The following is a 24,879-nucleotide window of genomic DNA, read 5'->3' on the forward strand; positions in this document are numbered from 1 at the left end:
ACAGGATATGCTACTGTCTATAAACACCAAAACTGGTTTTTCTGAAGGAAGCAGAGAATATCTAAAGTGTTTTTCACCTCAGCAAGATCCAATGAGCCAATTTAGGCCAAGTCTGTGCCCATCTTCCAAGTGAGTACTAAGAATCCCTCTCTCTCCCCAGAGCTTAGTATCTTTTATATGCTTATAGACATTTTACTGGGAAGATATCAGGGCTGCTGTCATCCTCAGATGCGAACTGTGACCTCACAAGAGTTAAGAATCACTGCACTGGAAAAACTACTGTTAAAGAAACTGTCTTTAAAGCTTAAAAATTACTTACTTGCTTTCCATGAAGTATCTCCTTAACATTAAAAAAAAAATATATGAACATCTTTTAGAAAGTAATAACTTGCTCAACTTTTCCTATCCTGGAAAGTAAAAAGTTGTAACATTTAAGTATGCTTGTGAATATTTTCCTTACCTGTTATAAGCTCCATTTCAAAAAACAGGATTGTTAACTGCCAGAAATAGTCTAGAAATATTTATAATGCAAACAGAAGGAGCTATGATTAGAGGTGGAGCCTTCTTTTATCATTTAGCTTTAAGTATGAACCTGGCTCCAGAAATGGACCTATCCTAAAAACTGGCTGGCACTGGGTGGGCGCTGATAACTCTAGTTCCCAGCTAGTGATCACAGACCAGTTCCACACGCTGCTCCCCTGGCAACATTCATGCTAGTACCAAGTCAATAACCGATCAATCTTTCATCTTATTTAAAAAACAGAGATATAATGTGCATTTAATTTCATTCAATAAATCAATTCCACATAACTTACTATCTCTTAGAAAATTCAGGAGATAGCAAACGTCAGACATGAAAAATTACATGAATGCAGTGTGATGCACTGGAGAGGAACGAATGTACCATGGCAATCAGGAGTTGTAATTTAAATGTACCACAAGAAGAAAGGCAAAACTACTGTAATTTATTGCTGTATCTATGCTTCCCAGTATAGCTATAATATTATAAGTAGCTACAAAGTGCCACCTTCTGGTTTAAAACTGTGGAACATCATCTTTATTTCTTTTTAAATGCCATTTTTTGGTGGACGTATAACAACGGCAGCAGTTACAAAATGTTGTCTGAGTACTTTTGAGAGCTCAAAACAAAGATCTGTGTATAGGCTGAATAAAAAGATGTTCAATTAATAGTGCACATAGTGTAACTTTAACAACATCTTTCATTGGAATTGTCGTGTAAACCTTAATAGAGATGTGACTCACAGAGACCAAAAAGTAAAATATCTTTTCCTTTCACGGTTTACTGAGGTGGTCTGCATTCTCGCAAATGATTTACAAAATACAAGAAATGCCGCATGTGGGTATTAGGCGTGAAGTATTTCATTTTCTTACAGAAGGGGCAGCAGGAGGACAGGGAGCCTAGCGGACACCCTGTCGCCACCTTTCCCAAGGACGCACGCCCTCAAGAATGGCAGTGGAAACCTGGCAGCAAGCCACCCTTACAATTCTTTTTGGTTGTTTTAAAATACAAGCACTTCCTGACATTTCCCTCCCCGGCCCACGAGCCCCACCGCCACTTGGCAGGATACAAACCCACATCCTCTTGCTTAGTTTTCCCCTTAGAATTATTTACAGGATGCTTACAGATACGGTACAAACTAGTATGAAATTAACGATAGTTTTCATTTCCAGACACACTCCTGTGGTGAAATAAGCACACCACGCCAATTCCGAAGGCTGGTCCAAAGCTAAGTTGACTCAGAGGCATTTGCATCCATAACCGCAGAGACAGGCTTCTTGCTGGCTGGGATGGATTCGCCGACTCTGTCCTCAACAGTGGCCGGGGCCTTGGGAGTGGGGGGCGTCACACCCACGGTGAGTGTGGACGCGGCATCTGCCCTTGCAGTGGTCGGGACAGGGTCGGAGGGTGGGCTGCCGGTGGGTGGGAGAGAGGACAGCAGCTCTGTGGAGCCTGCCGCAGAAGAGACCTCTGGAACCAAAGGGAATGACGGGAGGAACTCGGATGTCATGGGGAGAGGTGCAATGCCAGGTAAGTTTTGGGGAGGCAGGGAAGGAAGAGGTGGCAAACCTAGGACAAAAACGGCATAGATCACACATCCTCCCAGCACTAGAAGAGCAGCAGTCAGCATCACAGGACTATTAATTTGCATTTCGTTAAGGAAACAGAAGCTGAGGAGAGACAATACAAATCACAACTTCTGATTATCCTCAGTTGGAGGCCAGGACAGAGTTAAATATTCACTGCAGGACCAGCTGGCCAGGAGGAAAGGTTCCCTCATGTGACTCAGCCCAGAGCTCAGGGAGGAAATGATTCTCCCAGCCAGGATGGACAGGAGCCCACCCAGCTGCGATGAAGCTACATTGAGTGCCCAGCAGGAGGACTCCACTCTCGGGGGCAAGCTGCAGGTGGATTTAGGCTGCCCTCTGGACAGACAAGAGGAAGAGGAGACACAGGGGCCAGGCCTCCTGTGAAGGTTTCGCAAGGGAAGGGCCTGCTGTGTAGCCCCTGGCATTAGCCTCACCAGAAGTACTCAGCCTTTATAAGTACATTTATAGTATAACTATTTATAGTACACTTGGCGGGTTTATTGTAATGATTTTAAAATGCAGATGAAGGTAAAGAGTATTGCTTCTTTAAGAAACAAAGGAAAAGCAGGTTGTAAAACAGGTTTGGGGTAACCTGGGGCCTGGTAAAACCCTTAATACTCTTAGAGTCTGTCAATCTGGGGAAAGGGCAGAGCCAGAAGCCAAGAATACAGGGCACAAAAGAAAAGACAAAGGGAGCACTGAGACAGTAAACATTAGTTTGAACTTATTGACTTCATTTGTTTTTTAACCCATTGCACTGAAAAGCAAATGGGTTAATGAGGATGGGTAACGAATACATGTAGATGATGAGTGTTACAACAGGGGCCGTTAGAAATGTGACAATGCCACGGTGTAATAAGATCACTCGTTGACATCACTGATGGGCCAAATTCCTGAGATTAGCAATTAAAAGTCAGACCTGACTTGTGGCCATCTCAAAGCTAAAGATAATCTGGGTATCATTAACCAGAAGAGCAGACTTGTGGGGACATTCTGCTGCTTCATTTTCATCAGTGCATAGAATATGAGTGTAAACACTCTGAATATCTGTGAACTTAACTATTTGTAGCTAAAATCTCTCACAGTTTTTGTTATAAAAAATTTGTTAATAAAGAAGAATATTTATCAAGTAGCAAGCCCAGCTAGCCTCAGCCACACAAAACAGGTGTCACTACTCCCCGGGTGGCAGTTGCCCAAAACATGAGGAGAATCACAGGGAGTTCATCTGCCCCCACCGAGTGAACTGCGCACACCTCCCATCCAACTCAGCCCAGCAAGCCCACGCCACTGCTCTTTATTTCTACAGCTGGCCTTTGTGGTGCTTGAGCTGTCAGGTGCAGGAGAGGAGAAAGGGGGAAGAGAGGCAGCCAGGCAGGGGAGCAGCACAAAGACATTCCTCCTCCTCTTCTTTTTCAAGCTTTTTAAATAAAAAAGATTGATTTTTATTTGAAGCAGCTGAAATTTGTTAAACTGATCTGCCCTTGCCAGGAAAAGACTGAAATAGAGGACTGCCTTTCCTGGATAAAGCTTTTTATTAGACAGAGTCCTAGGAAGGCAAGATGGGCAACATACCCGGGTTCATGAGTTCCGGTAAGCTGACACCTGGCACGACGTGCGGGGCAGGGAGGTTGAGATTGGGGAGGGCAGGGAGGTTTGGTAGTCCTGCTGGTAAAGGCATCAGACCTGAAAAGAAGGCAGAGAACAAAAGATAAACCATCCAATCCTTGCATATTGAAAAAAATACTACCCACTTCAAAGTGAGAATACCAGAAGTCCACTTACCGTGTGGCAGTTTCATATCATAACAACATTACAGTAACAAAATCTCTCCCAAGTGAAGCATCCTTCTATACCTAAGTGATTAGATGGCTAAGTGGGTAAGGGTTAAAACAAACACACACTTCTGAACCCAAAAGCAAGAATGATGCTGGTCTGTGTCTTGGAGAAGGGGCTGATTTATCTCAGCAAATATGGAACTGATTTTCTTTGATGGTTGAGGTTTACAGTCTCTCAGGCTTTTTTTTTTCTTTTTCCTTTTAAATTTCAGACTTACAGTTGCTAATTTATATGAAGAATCCCCATGTATATCTTTCACTCTAACTTCTCAAATGTTAACATTTTACCACACTTGCTTTATCATTCTGTGTGTGCACACATTTGGTTAATGGCTTAATATGTCTCTGTAATGACATCTTTAGCCATACAATTAAAGGCTCTCACAATGCAAGTATATTTGATCACTGAAATCATATCTGATCGTTATCTGCTGCATAAAGGGACTTGGTCTTCACTGGGAACAGTAAGTGGAATAAACAAAAATCTAACCTAACATTAGAGCTACTGAAGACTCAAGTAAGGAGTGCCCTCCTCCAGGACACAATGTCTTATTCACTAAACAACAACCAGAAAGCCCTGTGCTGAAGGACTGACAGTCTATATACTCCTTATTCCTGCCTCAGGCTGCACTGGGGGCAGGGAGGATGGTTGGCTGCGGTTAAGGAGCCCAAGGCTCAGCAGCTGACTAGCTGGTGACAGCAGTTCATTGCCACTTGGTCTCACTTATCACAAAGTTACAGCAGAGACAGAATGAGAGTAAAAGACATAAACAGTCACAGCATAGGTAGGAATTTTTTTCATTGTTTTCTAAGATGCAAAATATCAGTAAAGCTATTGTTATTACATATACGTCTCCTGCTACTTACCTGGTAATGTAGTAGCTGGGTTCATTGGCGGCACAGAAGTGAGGGACTGGTTTACTTGTGGTGGCAATAATGGTACTGTTGGTACACCTAAAATAAATGCACAACCTTTTAAAAATTTCAATTGATAAGGAGTGAGCAGACTACCTCGGACAGTCTTACGTCCCTTCCCTCCCGCCATGGTCAGGTCTTCACTCAGTGTGACTTTAGTCAGTTGGTCTCGAGCTGCATCACTGCCACAGCTCATCCACCTGCTCTGCCCTTGGCCCTTCTCAATGGCTGTTAGCAGACCGTGAGCCAAGAGGGCGGGGGGCTCTGCAAGCCCTCCTCAGCTAAGTAAAACCGGGTAAGAGTTTTACTCCTGACCTAAGTGGGGCTGGATTAGAAAACTGTTTTGGAAATTTGGAAATGGGACACAAGGATCCTAATCAGTCTCTGCTGGGCTCCTGACCTAAAAGGCCACATACACCTGGGGCTGCTGGGGGGCTATGTGCCCCATGAAACAGTGAATTCTAGTCTGTGAAAGAGAATGATGTAGATGGCCTGAAAGAGACAGAAGAGCATGTGGACCTCCAGAGATGGGGAGAATGATCTGGCTTCCTGAATCTTCATTTCCTTTTGACCTTAGGTTCTGTGACACTCTTTTGAGGTCTAGTACATTCCCACTTTTACTGCTGTTAGCTTGAAGAGGTCATGTTCTTTACATTCAAGTAACTCTTAAGATACCACCTAATAAAGATTACCTATTAATGTTTACCACCTACTCATGTGGGAGGTTTCGCTAATGTCCAAACAACAGTAATACTGCATATGGATTCTAGATTTTGTCTTACAGAGATCTGCTTAAATATGGTAGCAAGAATGAATTGTGCCTGAAAGTATGAAGCAACCATTTTCAGATAGCTTTTAAAATTTATTTAGTCATGTGTTTACTTTTTTTCAGAAACTGGAGCCATGCAAAAATAGGAGAGGGTTCTTTGTTTTATCAGATTCTCAAAGGGGTTGGACGGTTGGTTGGTGTGCTCAGTCTTTAAAGTTTGGGTGGGGGGGCACCTACTATATGTCAGACATTGTTCTAGGCACTGAGGAACTTTACAGCATAAAGAAAATAGAAATCACTACCTTCTGGAAATTTACATTCTGATAAGGGGCAGAATAAGAAAGGGAGACAGGAAATGTGAGAGGGTCACATCGATTAATGTCATTTCAAAATGATATATTCATTTTCTGAAAATTTCTTAGTCCAAAATTTTCAAATCCACAGAGGTTTTTTTTTAAACCACATACTTTAATGTTTCTACAGTTACTGTTTGGGCTACTTTGCAGCAATATAATTAAAGCAAAGATAGAAAAATAAATGCCTAATAAAAAGTGGTTTCTCACATGTTATAATGCTAGAACATTTGAGTGTTTTTAAATTTATTTACTCAAAGTGAAAATGCTGATTTCTTTCAGTCTCCTTTGAGCAATTTCTGCTTTATTTACGTCTCTGTCTTTTAATATTCAAGAAACCATTTCTCTACAGTGTAGTAAGACCAGGGATCTGAATGCATGTGCTTATATGACAATATAAGTATAACTGTAGTGTAATTAGGGAAGACTTAAAATGCCTCTCAAAAGAAACTGGAACTTGAAGAGAGATGTCAGCTATCTCCTAAAGCCAGAACACTCTGCACTGGAACACTCACTGTACAGCCAGGTGAGAGTTATCAGACACAGACTGGATTGTTGTCTTGGGAAGTCTATCCAGGAATAAACTAAAAAACCATTTCTTACATCTGATGGGAAGTAAGAAAAAAATCTTAATATCATAAAAAGAACTCAAACACTGCTTGAATGAAATAAACTTTAAAATCTCTTCCAAATGTATCCATGACTTGATACTGATGACATTAATATTTAATGTCATCCAAGAAATATTCTAAAACTGGACTGTGGTGATGATTGCACTACTCCATAAATTTACTAAAAATCATGAATTCTATACTTGCAGTGAGTTAATTTTATGGTATGCAAATTATACCTCAATAAAGCTGGGAAAAAAACCCAGCAAAGAGCAGGGGGTAGGGAGGTACATTACCGTACTGATAACTGGTGATGCTGGGCAGTGGGGGCTGGTTGTTCTACTTGTTATGCAAATGAATCCTTATTAATAGTCATCTACTTTTGAATATGTTTCAAGTTTTTAATTGTAAAAAATAAAAAATTTAAACTTCATATGTATCTTTGGGAAATAAAACAAAGACTCTGAAAAGATCTGAGATTTGAACCTAGGGGACAAACTCCAGGGATCATACTGTTGACCTTAACTGCATCTTGATGGGCTGTTTTAAATCCATTCGAGAACAAAGTGGAATATGATCAAACTTGGAATATAAATATTAAAAAAAGAGCTCAAGAATAAAAGGCTATTAATGAAATAAAACTAAACCATGTCACAGTATTTCATCCACTTACTCAACATTAGTTGAGTATATAATATACTCTTGGTATAAAGAAAGAAAACCAGAAAACAGGAGAGTTAAAAAAAGGAAAGGATAATTCAGAAAGAGTCATGTACCACAATGTTCATTGCAGCTCTATTTACAATAGCCAGGACATGGAAACAACCTAAGTGTCCACTGACAGATGAATGGATAAAGAAGATGTGGCACATATATACAATGGAATATTACTCAGCCATAAAAAGAAACGAAATTGAGTTATTTGTAGTGAGGTGGATGGACCTAGAGTCTGTGATACAGAGTGAAATAAGTCAGAAAAAGAAAAACAAATACTGTATGCTAATACATATAGATGGAATAAAAAAAAATGGTTCTGAAGAACATGGGGGCAGGACAGGAATAAAGATGCAGATGTAGAGAATGGACTTGGGGACTTGAGGACATGGGGAGGGGGAAGGATAAGCTGGAACAAAGTGAGAGAGTGGCATGGACATATAAATGTAAAACAGACAGCTAGTGGGAAGCAGTCGCATAGCACAGGGAGATCAGCTCGGTGCTTTGTGACCACCTAGAGGGGTGGGATAGGGAGGGTGGGAGGGAGACGCAAGACAGGGGAGATATGGGGATGTATGTGTATGTATAGCTGATTCACTTTGTTATAAAACAGAAACTAACACACCATTGTAAAGCAATTATACTCCAATAAAGATGTTAAAAATAAATAAATAAATAAATAAAGGAAAGGGAAAAATAAACTCTATCAACATACCAAGTTAAGAACTGTATCATGTTACCAAGCAAAGAATTTCTGGGTATATAACCAAGAAAAATGAAAACATATGTCCATGCAAAAACTTGTACACAAATGTTCATAGCAGCATTATTCATAATAGCCAAAAAGTAGAAACAATCCAAATGTCCCTCAACCGATGAATGGATAAACAAAATGTGGCATATCCATGCAATGGAACATTATTTAGCCATAAAAAAGATGAAATATTAATATATGCTATGACATGAATGAACCTGGATAACACTATTCTAAGGGAAAGAAGCCAGAGAGGAAGGTCACAGAAGACCACACATATTATATGAAATGTCTAGATTAGAAAGAGAAAGATTAGTAATTGCCTAGGCCTGTGGGATTGGGGGAAAACAGGGAGTGACTGGGTACAGGGTGTTTTTGGGGGGTAATGAAATGCTCTAAATTGACTGAGGTGGTGGTTGCAAAACCCACTAAATTGTATACTTTCAATGGGTAAATTGAATGCTATGTGAATTACATCTCCAGAAAGCTGTTGAAAAAAACCAAAACAAACAAAAAAGGAGTATATTAGGTAGAACAAGGAGTACAGAAAAAGAGGAGATAGGCATATGTCCCCTGAGCAAGACTGAGTCCCTAGGAAAGGAACGGTAAACTGCTCACTTTTGTATCCTCAGTGTCTACTACTTAGGGGATATGCAAACATTTGTTGAGTAAATAGAGCTATTAAACAGAAATTAAAGGTAGAATCCTGACTCTACAACAAGATAAGCCGAAGGTCTAAAATCGTCTGAGAAGAGGCTCAAATGCCTGTGATGATTCAGTACCAGCTTTCAGACAGGGCCTGTCAATGCAGAGCACATTTACAGTTTTCGAAGTACACTGGCATCAACTTTTAAAATTCTACAGCTTGGGACAGAAAACAATATCGTGTAAAACAAAGTAGACTGAAAACAGAATCTATTTTTCTGCACACCTGTACTGAGAACATTGCTGACAGCTGGTGGAGTTGAGCTAATAGAAAGTCCAGACAGACTCTGTTCAATTTCTGTAGTTCCTGGTGATGACAAAGACGGGGGATTAACTGAGGACAGCTGGACCTTCCAAAAAAAAGAAAGAAAAAAGGAAAATTACTCAAATTTACTTAAAAGAAAATATAAATATTGGCTCTCACCGGTCCTACAGATACCTTTTTCGATCATGTACTAACTGTCAAAAGTTTTCACCTGGCACTTTGGCTTTCAGACACTCCTTCCTAATTTTCATACGTGCCAAGGACCATGCACTGTAAACATCTCCCCCTTCTGTCACTTCCAGTCTTTTAACACATGGCATCTAGCCCAACATACACACTGTTCTAGCCACTTCGACACCAGGAGATTCTCTCTCCTCCTTCCTAGCCAGCCAAAAAGATTATACTCAACCCTTAAAGCACCACTGCTTTCTTCTTCTTTGAATTCTCAGCCAGTTTTGTGTTTTTAATTTTCACTGCTCATGGAAGAAGTCAGCTGAAGTCTTAATACCATGATAGATTCCTTAAAAATTTCTTAAGATGTCTAACCTCATGAGTCCTCCTTACCTTTTCTCATCAATGAATGAATGTGGCAGCCAGATCTCTACCTCCTGGGAGCATGGGGTGGGGGTGGGAATGAATCTATATGGACTTTACAGATGGGTGGATGGGTGATTTCAGTGAATCCTCCAACTTATGCCAGCTCCAGTGCCCTCTGGCACATTCCAACATAACTTGTATTCTGGCCCTTCTCCCTAGCTGCCATTTCACCCTCTGGTCTTCTCAGACTGCCCACAGGGCCTCATCTGGGGCAGAGAGCACTGATTGGGGCAGCAGATATGATAGCAGGAGTCTGAACATACAACAACACTGGTTCTGGTCATGAGCCAATGGTGGATGGGGGTGAGGAGAGGTTACACTTCCCCATAGCTCCCCTTCACTTCCTCTAGAATTGGGGATGGCCCAACCATGCACCATAAAATGACAGTAGCAGCAGCCCTTTCTTTACAACTGTAGCATTTTCTTTTTGAATATTTGATTTTTTTATTTAGTCATGCATAAGCGTTAACTGTCCTGTAAGGCCTGCATAGGAAACATTTTAAAAGCCTATAAGCCTGCACAAATACCTCTTATTCCTTAAAAAGCCTCACTTTAATCCTGTAATACTTCCCACACCCCTAGCTCTCTTTGCTTTCCCAGTCAAGTTTCTTGAAATAGGAAGCAGCAGTTATCACCTTATCACTCACCACTCACCCTCTATCTCCTGTAAGTTGGTATCTGCATCCCATCAAGCCTTAAGTTGCTCTAGCCCAGGACATGTTTTTTCACTCCTTCTCTCACCTGACTTCTCTGCAGTACCTCACATAGCTGCCTATGCCCCCTTTCCTGAAGCTCTGTTCTCTCCCTTTGGCCTTCTCCTGAGCTTCCTTTGCTGAATGCCCTTTCTCTGCCCATCCATTTAAACACTAGGGATGTTCAAGATTCTGGCCTCAGTCCTCTGACCCACCCAGGCCTAGTCCCTTGATGATTTTTATCAATGTTCACTGGATTAAATTACCCTCTCTCTGCTGATTCCCAAATCTGTATCTCTAGCCTTGCCCTCTTTCCTGAAATCTAGAACCAGAAAATATCCATTTGGATATCCTACAGGAACTCCAAATCCAACATGTCAATATTTAACTCATCAACTGCCCAGTCTCAAATAAGTGCTACCACCCCACACATCTATTCATCTGGTTGGAAAGTTATGGTATAATCAGGCAGTAAAGTTATCTTACCTCCATAAATCCATCTTTAAGAGGAGGAATAGGTGTACCAGTCATCTGTCCTGGAAGAGAAATTTTCTTTCCTTCTTCAAATGGGCGTGTAGGTATTCGATGCAAATAACCATATCCAATGCCACATCCTAGGCTATGAAGATATTTTTTTCTTAAAGTTACTGTTATCAATCACAGCTTGCATTTTTGAGTTTTTGAAACAGAAAAACAAATCTCCGTTCTTTTAAATACTGTCATCTTATCAGAAGTCTCCTCTGACGACCCTTTATTAAATAGCACCCTTCTCTCCACCACAGACACTAACCGTACTCTCCTTTATTTTTCTTCAAGTATTTATCACTATCCAACACACTGCCTATTTATTTGTTTATTTTGTCTCCCCCAATAAAATGGTAAGGTCCCTGAAGGCAGAAACCTTGTTATGTTTACTGCCTTAACAGTTCCTGGCACATGGCAGACACTAAATAATTATTTGCTCATTGAATGACATATAACCTTTCCACTGAAGAGCTCTAAGCACTTTTGCATGTTGATGTCATTTACACAACCTATAGGTCTATTTCAGAACCTGACACATATCAATCCAAATTAATCCAGATTCCTTCTAATTCATCCTCCCAATGACACCAGAGATATTTTTCTAATACGATACAATCACTTTCCAGAGTGATCTTCCCATAGTCTGTTGTCTCCTCTACAGAGTCTGTTGTCTTCCCAACATTCCCTTTTCCTTCGTCCCTTTGGAGAACTACTCCTCAGCCGTTCTGTGCAGCACGGGTGGGACTGTCAATCAGGGGGCCTGTCCTGCCCCAAACAAGGAGTGGCTCATGACCAGAGCCAGGCCAATTTACCTCTCTTGCCCAGGGCTGCAAATCTTGGAAGCGACAGAAAAAACCAAAATGGCTTTATGCCTTCAGTAGAAAGTGATGAAATTGCCAATTAGTTCTTCCTTTCTAAATCCCTAAGGGTGTCTGAGTCCTGTCCTTTCCCATTCTGAGTCTTTGATTATATGAGTGACTCCGTAGCTATAAATTCATGCCTGCTACAGCTGGTTTCTACTATTTGGAACCAAAGAACCCTCACTGTTACAATATTACAGAACTAACACTGCCCGAAGTATATCCAAATTCCTGACCACGGTATTTAAGGCTTTTCACAATCAGGTTCCAACTTATGTTTCCATCACACTTGCCTTTATTTTCCAAACTACTTGCACTTTCTGAGTAGGACATGCACAGGTATCACTGTGCCTCTCTCCTGCCAGGGCATCTGTTATTTCCACGGGTACTACTACCACCAAAAGCGGGGAGAGCAGGCAGTGGCCAACTTCGGCTCTTCCTTATCCAAATGTGATTTCATAACAATGCTTCATATTAAAAAAATTACTTGTTCCCTCTTCTCTCACTTTTCCTCCCTATACCATCAAGCTGCAAATTTTACTGAACTGGATCTCAGATAGATTTAGAGGAAGAAAGAAAGATTAAATAATTTATACTGATCAAATACAAGCCTTTCAGAGGTAGCTACATTTAAAAACAAGGTGCGGGGCTTCCCTGGTGGCGCAGTGGTTGAGAGTCTGCCTGCCGATGCAGGGGACACGGGTTCGTGCCCTGGTCCGGGAAGATCCCGTGTGCCGCGGAGCGGCTGGGCCTGTGAGCCATGGCCGCTGAGCCTGCGTGTCTGGAGCCTGTGCTCCGCAAGGGGAGAGGCCACAGCGGTGAGAGGCCCGCGTACCGCAACAACAACAACAAAAAAACCAAAAAAACAAGGTGCTTATTAATCAAAAGAACTAAGTGGTGGTAGAGAAGGCACTTGAGGCAAAAGGGAGACCTCCATACATTTAAAGACAGCCCAAGAATGAAGCTAAGAAAAATGTGCTGTAATGAAAGTAATGTGGTCAGCCTCTGAGGAAGGAATGAAAACCAGAGGCACACATATGCCAAATGGGGGTGGACTCAGGAAAGTGGTCTGTATGGGCCTGTCTAAAGCAATGGCTGATCAGTGGTACTAAACCATGTCAATAGGAAAAATGCCTTCCATAGAAAAGGAATAACTGCTAAAGTCTAGAAAAGAAGGGCTCCAAGAACAAGAATGTAGCAGTATTTAGTCAGCATAATTAAAAATTAATGAACTAGTAATGTTCTTTGCTGCTGAACGTTACCATCTAGAATCTCTTCCTTAAGACTTTGATTTCATGCTCACCAAGCAATCTTGTGGTAGTAATAGGATCTAAGTATTATTCTAACTGGAGAGGGGGTATTTTTCTATTGTAAACTGAAAATTTGCCACTCTAATGAAGACAGAAGCTTCTTTGCCAATTTAGTTTATATGATGCAGTCCCTCTGAAATGAAATCAACTTTGAATACCTTAAGAAGATCATCTTTCTGTGTGTTTACAAACCTGGACAAAGGACAATGATAACTTGGTCAAGTATGGCCCCCAGACAGGCCACATTTTCTATCTCATTTTCTCAAATTGCAACAAGTTAGCATTCTGGTGACAATATACATTTAGCTGTAGAACCTCATGTAGTGTGGGTAAAGGTACTGTGAGCAAACAGGATTTCTCCGTCTGCATCAGCTAAGTCATCCTTTTCCCAGCAAGTGCTGGAACTTTTATAAAACACTGGCAGAAGTTTCCAAACTCTAGGCTTTCCTGTAATTCTGGTTTACACTCAACAATTCCTCAAATTAAAAAAGGTTCTTAGAACTTTCAAAATAATGAAAAATTTCAATTTAAACAGTAGACAGAAGACCTAAAGATACCACGTTAAGTCAGCATGCTTTGCTTTGGTCTGGCCTTTTGAAATTAGGGAACTGACTTGATGAACAGTCCCAGAAAACTGATTTTATAGAGTTTGCTTTTCTGCTTGGCTTGATCCTCTTTCTAAATTGCTTTTTATTGTTGTTGCAATTTTGTCTAACTTTTGGTTAAAATCAGCCTGTCCATTTCTAAAAAGTAACAGTTTCCACAAAGTGCTAAGAAATTTCCCCAGCAGCTAGAGAAAGTTATACTGTATTGTCCCACTGCTGAGGAGGGAATTTGGGGAAAATAAAATAAAACTGAAAACTATTTTACTAAAATAACAAAACAAAAAAGTATGTTAGTTCTTAGATCAGAAAAAAAAGGACTGGGTATGTGTACCATGCTCACTAAATATGTGCTTTAAAAATATGAATTATTGGATTCAATATTCTAGGTCAGCTCTTTCCTTTTCTCAAGAGAAGGTCTTACAATAAACCAATAACTTGTTTCAAAATAAAAACAATGTTTACAACGTATCTGACTGGTAAATTTAAGTAGTCATAACTTAGTCTAAAAAATGACCTTACCTGCCTTCTCCACCCCATGCAGAATTTGGTGTAATAATCACTTCTCGACAGTTATCAGTGTCTGTATTATACACATAAAGTTTCAATGGTTTTGCTTCATGTGTTTCAATAAGGCTGAACAGATCTTCAGACTGCAAAAGCATTACAGGATAAAAATGTTTTTGTTACTGAACTTTAGAATAGTAGGTCTCGAACCTAATATCTAAAACAACAAAAACCTAAAACAAACAAACAAACAAAAAAACACACCTAAAACAACAAGAACGAAAAAAACTACATACACAAAAACCAGATTCTGGGCCCTGCTGCTGGACATAAAAATCATTTCTTAAAATCAATACTCCAAACGAGGTTTAATTCAATATATTACCTATCTACACAATGCAAGGCCTCATGTCCAGTTCTGTAAGACCTAGTCAGCAATTTTAGTAAAAGTCTTCTATACCCAAATTCTACATATTCTGCTTACTATCCATTATTAAGACCTGGTTCTCTGGGCACCTTATTTTTTCTCTCATTTGTGATTCAGCAATATATACTTCCACTAGCTAACAGACAAGGAAAAGGATCCAACTAATACAGCTAAGCCAATTTTGTTACCTTAGAAAGGAGAAGAGAAAAGGAAATCAATAATCAAGACGAGGATTCGATTTAATCTTGAGGTACAAGAGATTTCTAATATATATCATACACAAAATCTGTGCAATTGCCACAGTGTATGTTCTTCCTCACAGCTGTACCTAGTAAGACACCTCCCAGATTTCTGTTTAACACCCTGGAGCATAAGCTATCTTGATCAGCAAAGACCTAAATTTCAACTTTAAATGTGAAGTGTGCAAATATACTTCTGAATTTAACCATTAATGAGAAAATGTTAAATAATTGTTAGTATTAATAAACAAACGAATTACCTCATTCATGACCATATCTGCTCCAATGATATAATCACTGTGAGGTCTAAGACCTGCCAGTGCTGCAGGAGAATTTGATTCCACTTCCTAGGATGACACAAAAACAACCCCCCCATCAAATTATTGCATATAAAATAATCTTCCAAACTGTATAGTTCAAGTAATTTAACCCCCCCTATATTTTTCTTGTTAGAGATGTCAGATCAGAAACTATAGGATATATATATATTTAATCTCCCAAGCATTAAACAACCCACGATATTTAACAAATATTTAAAACATTTCTGTAGCTATTTGCTTTATTTTATTTTTTAATATTTATTTATTTATTTGGCTGCACCAGGTCTTAGTTGCAGCACTTGGGATTTTCAGTGCGGCATGCGGGATCTTTAGTTGCGGCACGTGGGATCTAGCTCCCTGACCAGGGATCGAACCCGGGCCCCCTGCATTGGGAATGCGGAGTCTTAACCACTGGACCACCAGGGAAGTTCCTGTAGCTATTTGCTTTAAAATACCTTCTTCTAATGGATAAATTATTAGAAAAATAGTTCTTGGGCTTCCCTGGTGGCGCAGTGGTTGAGAGTCCGCCTGCCGATGCAGGGGACACGGGTTCGTGCCCCAGTCTGGGAAGATCCCACATGCCACGGAGCGGCTGGGCCCGTGAGCCATGGCTGCTGAGCCTGCGCGTCCAGAGCCTCTGCTCCACAATGGGAGAGGCTACAACAGTGAGAGGCCCACGTACCGCAAAAAAAAAAAGAAGAAAAGAAAAATAGTTCTTAGGCATCATATTTGCTTCTCTTCCTCAAGTTGTTTTTCTTTTTCACTAATCCATATTTTAAAAGGAATCAATTCTGATTTTCAGAAACTAAATATAGCCTAACAATACCCCTACAATCTCACCAAATTGGAGAAAACCACTATTAAAACACCTTTCTATACTGTTTCTTAAACTGCAAGTAACAATTCACAGTTGATACCTACCAACACATGCCAAACGTTTTCATTTGCCCCATCAAAGCTGCAGAAACGAATGCTCACTCCCAACAAGCCCTGGCCACCCCACATGTTACTTGGTGTGACTGAGGTCTCTCGCAGCTCCAGTGTTTTACTACTGTAGATAAGCATTTTTACAGGCTTTTCAACATTTGCTTTCAGTAGATCCTTAAGAGTATCATTGTCTTTATTCTGTAAACACATAGAAATTTTTCTTAATAAAAAACATTTACTTAACAGTAAAAATCTAATGTTAATTATCTTACCTTAAGCATCCCATGGCCCTACTGGAATAATATTATTAACATAAAAAAAACATTCAATAGGTGGGTTTCATTAACATTCAAATACTCCTCAAAGTAAAAGAATGTCAAGAAATTAAGAACTTATGTTAGTGTAACAGAGCAGGACCCTACGGGGCCTTCCTGGGACAGGCCTTTCCCCCTTTCCTCTGCTGTAGTACCTCTCTGAAGTACCCAGATAATAGTATCTCATGCATATTTCCTGAGTTTTTCAAATGCCAAAAACCACCACCAAAAGGAAGAAATTAACTACCTGAAGATCATGAGCAGACAGCCTCCAGACCTACTGGTGGCTAAGGATTGATCACCATTAACCAGAAAATTGTGCATGAGCTGATCACATACCCTGGGACACCCCTCCCCTCATCTTGCCTTTAAAAATGCTTTGCTGAAACCCTTCGGGGAGTTCGGGTTTTTCTGAACATGAGCCACCCATTCTCCTTGCCTGGCCCTGCAATAAACCTTTCTCTGCTCCAGACTCTGACATTTCGGTACTGTCTGGCCCCACTGTGCGTCAGGCATGTGAACTTGTGTTCAAGTAACATTAGCAACAACTCCATAGCTGACTATGGAATTACAGAATTTGCAAGCCAACATTATTTGAAATGATCCAGGGCTTCAATGATAAAAAACCAAAATACTCCACAAGAAGACATATTACTAACAGAGTTGGTATGACTTTGATTTTAAAAATCTAAAACATTTGCTAGAGCTGAAGTTTAACTTTGGACTCTACTCCTACATATACACTTTATTTACTACAAACTGGCAGGAAAAGAAAACGGAAACAGTATGTTAAATATTTCATTACATAAATGAATAAAGGTCATTACATAGGTGATGCTGGTAGTAATGAACAAAAACTTAAGACTGCTGTGAAAAAATAAACCAACGAAGCAGCCATTGTCATAAGAATTTCCTTTACTGAAATTATAGTTTCCTTCCTATTGGACTTTACTACATGTAAACTGAAAGCAACTTATAAAAAGTGTTTGTTGTTGTTGTTGTTGTTGTTTTTGCGGTACGCGGGCCTCTCACTGTTGTGGCCTCTCCCACGGTGGAGCACAGGCTACAGACGCGCAGGCTCAGCGGCCATGGCTCACGGGCCTAGCCGCTCCGCGGCATGTGGGATCTTCCCGGACCAGGGCACAAACCTGTGTTCCCTGCATCGGCAGGCGGACTCTCAACCACTGCGCCATCAGGGAAGCCCATAAAAAGTGGTTTTAATTGTGCACTTCTGGAACACATCTCTGTATAGTTTTGTCACATTATTTCTATTGATATATCAGGGAATTGAGCAACAAGAAAACTGACAAGTTACTTGAGAATGAGTCTTTACTAATCCATTTGTCAATAACCTACAAAAGTCTGACATCTTTGAAAAAGCAAAAAAGCAACAAAACCACGTCTTTCTGCTTAAAAAAATTAAATATTTAACATATAAAGTAAAAGTCTCCAGTGATTTTCTTCTCCTAAGATAATCACTGGAGTGTGAGGTATAGTATTCTATATTTGACATTCTCATGTTTACTAACACAGGGTTATTTTATTGGTATCATACTCTAAATAATGTTTGTAACCAATGAATAAATATCCATCCCAGATAATCTGAAAAATTCCATTTTCAAAAGATTACAAAATACCATAGGCGTTAACTACAAAAAGCTGAACTTACTAATCTCAAACCATTAATAGAAACAATAAAGTCAAAGAATGGCTCCAGTCCAGCTCTATGTCCTGGGGAATTTTCTTGTACCTGTAAAAACAAAAATGCCAAAAATGAAAAATGCAAAGCTTAATTACGAATCAAAAGCTAAACTTTAATACCCATCACTTTTTAGTAAAAATAGATTAATTTCATTGATACAGGTACCCACTAGTTCTCTTATTTCTCTTTATCTCCCAGATAATGCCCCTGCAGCTCCCTAAATTCTACTCATTCTTTAAATTCATCTCGTACATGAGGTTTTTCCTCTATGGTTCTATTTCACACCACTTTCTGCTTTTTGGGGGGTGGGGGACAATCCTCCCAGCATTTAGCACATGGCATAGCAGTTAATCATTACAACTGAGTGGCAAATTCAAATTAATTTATTCTACTTATTACATGACTACTACTAGCAAGGTATTATTCAATTACAAAACTAATGTAGGAACATAGCTGCTGTTATCAAGACATTTATAATCTGTTGAGGAACAGGCAAGAAGAAGGGGAGATGGAGGACACAGACCTCTACAAGACCAAAGATGTTAATGGTTATAATGGAGGTACAAAGTTCTAAGGGGAAGATTAAATCTGACTGAAGAAGTTTCACAGAAAAAAAAATGACATTTGAATTGTGCTTTAAAAGGGGGTAGAACTTTCAAAGGTGCAGATGGATAAGGGGATGAGAAAAAACATTTGAAAGTTAAAGACGTAATATGAGTAAAAACCCAGGGGGAGTCTGAAAAATGAGGATCATAATATAGTATACCTAGAGCCAACAGGGTGGTATGGGATAGAAATAAATTATATGCAACATTTTGTATGAATCAGCAGTTTTCAGGGTGTAAAGATCCATGGCTTTCATCAGATTCTCAAAGGGTTTCTCCTCAACCCAAATGAAGTGTTAAAACCATGGATTTTGTGCAATTCTTTTATTTTACAGGTGAAGGAACCATCTTATGACTTGCCTATGGTCTTACAGCTGGGTAGTGGTAGAGGCGAAACTCAAAAGTATATAACTATTAGTCCAGTAAGAAGGCTGGAAGGAAAGAATGGAGCTAGACTTACAGAGGATTTTACATGGAAGATTAAGATTACCTAGTTTCTCAACAACTCAAATGTTCAGCATCCCCGATTTGAAATGGATTAAAATAAACTATTAAATTTCCTAAATCTGCAGTAATATAAATATTGGTAGCTAGTTATGGTAGTAATATGACAAAAGAGCAAAAAGTTAATACAGAACATTTCGCATTTCCTCTAAAATATTTTCATAACGTTTTAAGGAATTTTTATTCTGCTTGATGTTACTAAATACTGTCAAAACTATCCTATGAAAAGAGTTTGCATTGATATTTGTAGGCTGAACTTATATAATAGTCTAAACAGTTCTAATAGTCAATTCTGAGGCTAATGAAAATAATAGATCCACATCCATCCATACATCAATCTGTAGCTATTCACATAGTAACAAATCATTTTAATGCTTTCAAAATGGAACCCAAATTGTTCCCAGAATATGTCCCTCTTATACCAGACTTCTTGGATTAATGAGACTTGATCTTGGATTAACGATACATTCATTACTATTTGGATTAATGTTAGCTTTTATTCATTTAAAGTCAAATTATACTATCATTGCCTCTGAAGAAGTAAAACTAGATTTTCTTCACAGTAAACTAGATTTTTTGTCACAGTAAAGAACAGTTAGTTGTCCATTATAAAGATGGCTCAATGTTTAACTTGCTAAAACTGTTTGACCTTGTTTTATGTAAAATTTCCTGCAAATGTGGGGTTAAATCATTTTTGTAAATTAAACGAGTTAAATATCAAAGGGACTTATTATTATTTAAAGGTGTTGGCGCTCTAATAAAAATAATCATCAGTACATACTGTTTATTTTCTTTATACTCAGTTTTCTTAAATGGGGGCTATTTTATATTCCAAAATGGCAGATAGATTATTCCTCAAATGGCAACTCTGAAAGGAAAGTGGTGGCTGCCTGGAGCTATTATGAGAAGAAAAGAGACCTCAAGTCACAGCTAGCTGGCAAAAAAAGTCATAATACTCTAGGTGTAAGATGCCTGTCTATTAGGTTCCTATCAATTAGGTTCGAAATGCCTGAGGTGTGAAAAGAAGATAATTAGCACAGACCCTAGGAGCCCCCTCAGAAGGGAACGTCTCATTTAACCGGGTCCACATCTAATCATCTAATTCTCTGACTGGAAATGTTTCCAAATGACCATTTTATCTAGAAACCAACTAGTCCATTGATCAATTTCAGACTTCTCCACTGAGGCTGCCAACACTTTACCTTTTAGTTAAAAAGGGCTAAAGGCAACACTTTTGTAATATCATCACCAACCAAGAAAGGTGATCCCACACACTGATTCTTATCATGCCACCCTCCAAGTATCAAGTTTTACCACTATTTGTTTGAAATGGAAAGTTTCCAATACCATTAGAATTGTTCTTCCCCATAACTCTAAAAAGATTTAATAGCTAAATTTGGATTTTAAAATAAATAAATAAATGTAAATAATCCTTCCTCTATTTTCTATTTTCATTTGCTAGAAACATGGATATCTCTGTTTCTAATGGACCCTGAAATTAATTTCTTTCCTAAATTTATTTACATCATTGGTACCAGCACAATTCTGGCATCTAGGTATCTTAATTACTACTAGGAAGCCAGCAGAGGGAGCCCTAGAAAATGCTCTCTTTGACCCTAATTCATTTAAAGAAAATTTCCTACATTTCATAGCATGGAAAATAAATTCTACTACACCACAAATTAAACATCCACAAAGGTAAGTTCCTCTGGCAGTATTACCCACTGACAAGAATCTCTTAGGCACCTAATCTCTCAAGCATCAGATTACCCCTTCAATACTTTGTCCCCTATGAGATCTCATGATTGCTGATTCGTCTGCTTCCTTCAAACCATCTTAATTTAAAAAAAGAAAAAAAGAAAAGAAAAAACATATATACCCGGCTCCATGGGCTATTTAATTTATTATTGGGCCAAATATCACAGCAACTTAAGATGAACAGATTAAATTTGAAAGTTTAATAATTAAGATTTTACATGATTTTGAAAAAATGTACAGTGAAACGATAATAGAATTTTAGAGCCAAACTGACTTGATTTTTTTTTTTTTTTTTTTGCAGTACGCGGGCCTCTCACTGCTGTGGCCTCACCCGTTGCGGAGCACAGGCTCCGGACGCGCAGGCCCAGCAGCCATGGCTCACGGGCCCAGCCGCTCCGCGGCATGTGGGATCCTCCCGGACCGGGACACGAACCCGTGTCCCCTGCGTCGGCAGGCGGACTCTCAACCACTGCGCCACCAGGGAAGCCCCTGACTTGATTTTGAGTCATGGTTTGCCTACTTATTAGCTTTTAGAGCTTGGGAAAGTTTATTTTCCTGGGCCTCAATTTTCTCATCTGCAAGGAAGAGAAAATGCCATCTACTTTACGAGAATATTGTAGAGATTGAATGAATTTAAAGTTCACTGAATGCCTAGTGAAGTCTCTGACATATGATAGGAGTCCTACAAATCTTAAACTCCTCTTCCTAACTCCACAATCACCACCTGAGGGCAAATCTTTATAACCAATTAATTCCTGGACACATTATTTTTCTAACCATGCATTAATTATCTCTCACCTCTTAAACAAAAAAAGAGAAAGACATAGAACGTTAGTCAGCTAGGAAGAGGAGATAAATCATTTTAAAAAATGTTGTCTCTCAAAAATCAATTCTATATGGATGTCAGATCTAAAGGTCAAATGTAAAACAATAAAGCTTTTAGAGAAAAACATAGAATATCTTTGAGATCATCAAGTATGAACACTTTTCTTTTTTTTGGCCATGCTGCATGGCATGCGGGATCTTAGTGCCCTGACCAGGGATCAAATCCGTGCCCCCTGCACTGGAAGAGTCTTAACCACTCGACTGCCAGGAAGTCCCAAGACTGAACTGAACACAAAAAGCTAACCATAAATTTTTAAAAAACTGATAAACTTTACTATAACTATGAACTTCTGCTCATCAAGAGACACAATTAAGAGAGTGAAATGATACAACGTAATATCCAACAAAGGAACTGTATTCAGAACAAATTCAGAATTACTGCAAATCATTAAGGAGAGTGAAACCACAGTGAGATACCACTTCACATTCACAAAACCTGCTAAAGTAAAAAAGACAACAACAAGGATTGGCAAGGATGTGGAGAAACTGGAACCCTCATACTTTGATGGTGGGAATGTAAAATGGTGCAGCCTCTGTGGAAAACAGTTTTGCAGATCCTCAAAATGTCAAACAGAGAGTTATTTTATGACCTAGCAATTCCACTCCTAGGTATATAACCAGAAGAAATGAAAACATGTCCATGTAAAAACTTATACACAAATTTCATAGCTGCTGGAAAGTGGAAATGTCCTTCAACTGATGAATGGATAAACAAAATGTGGTACACTTACAGAACGGAATATTATTTGGCAATAAAAAGGAATTAAGTATTGATATATGCTACAACATGAGTGAACCTTGAAAACATTACGCTAAGTGAAAGAAGCCAGTCACAAAGACCATATATTGTATGATTCCATTTATGTGAAATGTCCAGAATAGGCAAATTCATAGAAAGTAGATTAGTGGTGAACAGGGGCTGGGAGTAGGAGGAAAAGGGAGCAACTCTTAATGGGTAGGGAGTTTGTTTCTAGGGTGATAAAAAGGTCCTGGAATTAGATACTGATGATGGCTGCACAACTCGGTGAATATACTAAACAACCACTAAACTGTAAACTTTAAAAGACTGAATTTAATGGTATGTAAATTATATTTCAATAAAGCTGTTTAAAAAAGAAGACAGACAACTTAAAGAAATGGAGAAAAGACTGTAGCAGACACTAAACAAAAGAGGATGCTGAAGTGGTCAATAAATATGAAAATGTGGTCGACTTCAACAGTCATCAGGAAATGCAAATTATAACCACAACGGGATACCACTACACACCTATCAGAATGGCCAAGATGAAAAAGGGAAAATACTAAGTGTTATGAGGATATGGAACAATCAGAAACCTTCATTGCTGCTAATGGGAATGTACGTTAGTAAGCTATTTGGCAATATCTATACTAAAATACACACACCTTTGCCAAATATTCCACTATTTAGTATACCCAGTAGGAATGGGAATACATATGTTCTCCAAAGGCATACACAATGTAACATTCACAGCAGCAATATTTGTAACAGCCCCAAGCTAGACTGGAGGAGTTCAAGGCTCACCCGTTAAAACATTCTCTTCACATGTTTTATCAAAATAAATCAAAGAGCATGTTCTCCTGATTCTGACCCAATGATGTAACTTGTGACATATGAAGAAATTTGAAATAAAATTCTAATGCTAATTAAATGAAATAAAACCCCATCACTACATCATAGCTTCCTAGAAAAGATCTGCATGTTAGAAAAATGATGCTGAAAGAAACTGGTCTGCTCCAAAAGAAACTAAAACTCTGACAACATGCCATCTCATTTTATACTCTTCAAATACCAACTCGGGTATTTGTTTCTTAGGTAAAGAAAACTTGCTGTGTGATCTCAGGCAATAATCTTTCTGTGCTCCTTTTCCTTAGCTGTAAAGTGAGGAGGCTGACTAGATAGTCTCTAAGATTGAATGACTCACCATGAAAGAAGTCTGTTGTTAAGCTATCTATAGATTTTACAGTGTAGATCAAACCCAACAAGATCATTTTTAATTATACAGACTGTAGGTCATTTTAGTGCAGGTGTTTAGCAACACTGTGGCAAAGCAATGAAAAGAACACTGGCACTCACCTATCTTTTAAAACACAGATGTAAAATTTCCTCAAAAATGAGGATCTTTAAAAATTAACTGGGACATTTATAAAATTAATGGGTCAGATTTGATCCAAAACTTAAACAGCAGTGACATACAGGGTTAGGTACATGGACAAAAAGTAGCTGCTGAATGACTAATTAAATGGAAATATTAATTAAAATGTTTACAACAAGTATATTTTAAGCAGTATTGGCACTATAATAGTTGTTCTCAATAGGTGACACAATAACATAAATGCTAATAAAAAAGGTAACAGCTAACATTTATTGAGTTTTTATCATATTCCAGATGCTATGTTAAGTGTTTTACATGGAATGTGCCATTTAATCCTCAGAATAACCAATGAAGTAGACAGCATTTTTTTAATAAAGAAATTTAATGTGCTCAATTTTTTTCAAAATATTTTCATGTACACTATCTAATGTGGTTTTTAGTAAAAAAAAAAAAAAAAAAAAAAAAAAAGGTGGAGGAGGCACTACTCTTATCCCCACTTTTCAGATAAAAAGAATGAAGCTCAAAGAAGTTCAAAGGTTTGCCCAAGGGAAGACAATGAAGTGATGGAGTGACACTGGAATCTAGTGATTCACAAGGGTGGTCTCCAGTGGTCTACTATGATAGTCTCTCAATGTATCCATGTCCACAAGATGACAAGGTTCCTTACTGCAGATAATGTGCTTACATGATCTCTCACTGATACTTAAAAAAACAAACACACAAGCAAAATCTAAAAAACCCCAGCATTATTCTCTTCATGCTGTGGTAAATTGATATGCAATGCCAAGAGGACCTATACAGTCTCTCAAAGTAACTACTTTGTTTTTGCATATGTTGTTTGGAAAAAAGTCATCTTACTTGATGATGACAACTCCCAAGGCAATCTACAGTCAGATTCTAAAGCACATAACAAATCTTTATGGATATTTTCTAGTTTAGATTGTCAACTGCTTTTTTATTA

The 24,879-nt window shown here is 38.8% G+C and overlaps 1 protein-coding gene and 1 non-coding gene across 2 annotated transcripts in view; both read right to left on the reverse strand.

Annotated features, from left to right (window-relative positions):
* Window positions 1-746: 746 nt before the first annotated feature.
* GORASP2 (golgi reassembly stacking protein 2) overlaps window positions 747-24,879 on the reverse strand; it is a 29,901-nt gene continuing 5,768 nt past the window's right edge. The window contains exons 2-10 of the mRNA XM_007446345.1: window positions 18,020-18,100; window positions 16,031-16,234; window positions 15,050-15,136; window positions 14,139-14,269; window positions 10,806-10,938; window positions 8,992-9,115; window positions 4,812-4,898; window positions 3,682-3,792; window positions 747-2,089 (exon numbers count right to left, since the gene is read on the reverse strand). Coding sequence (XP_007446407.1) covers window positions 1,749-2,089; window positions 3,682-3,792; window positions 4,812-4,898; window positions 8,992-9,115; window positions 10,806-10,938; window positions 14,139-14,269; window positions 15,050-15,136; window positions 16,031-16,234; window positions 18,020-18,100 — 1,299 coding nt within the window. The 3' untranslated portion in view covers window positions 747-1,748. The remainder of the gene's footprint in view (window positions 2,090-3,681; window positions 3,793-4,811; window positions 4,899-8,991; window positions 9,116-10,805; window positions 10,939-14,138; window positions 14,270-15,049; window positions 15,137-16,030; window positions 16,235-18,019; window positions 18,101-24,879) is intronic.
* On the reverse strand, window positions 15,463-15,535 carry TRNAG-CCC (transfer RNA glycine (anticodon CCC)). Its single transcript has one exon. It is a non-coding gene; the product is annotated as a tRNA-Gly (tRNA).

This window comes from Lipotes vexillifer, unplaced genomic scaffold, assembly GCF_000442215.2.
Source record: "Lipotes vexillifer unplaced genomic scaffold, Lipotes_vexillifer_v1.1 scaffold2000, whole genome shotgun sequence".
NCBI lineage: Eukaryota > Metazoa > Chordata > Mammalia > Artiodactyla > Lipotidae > Lipotes > Lipotes vexillifer.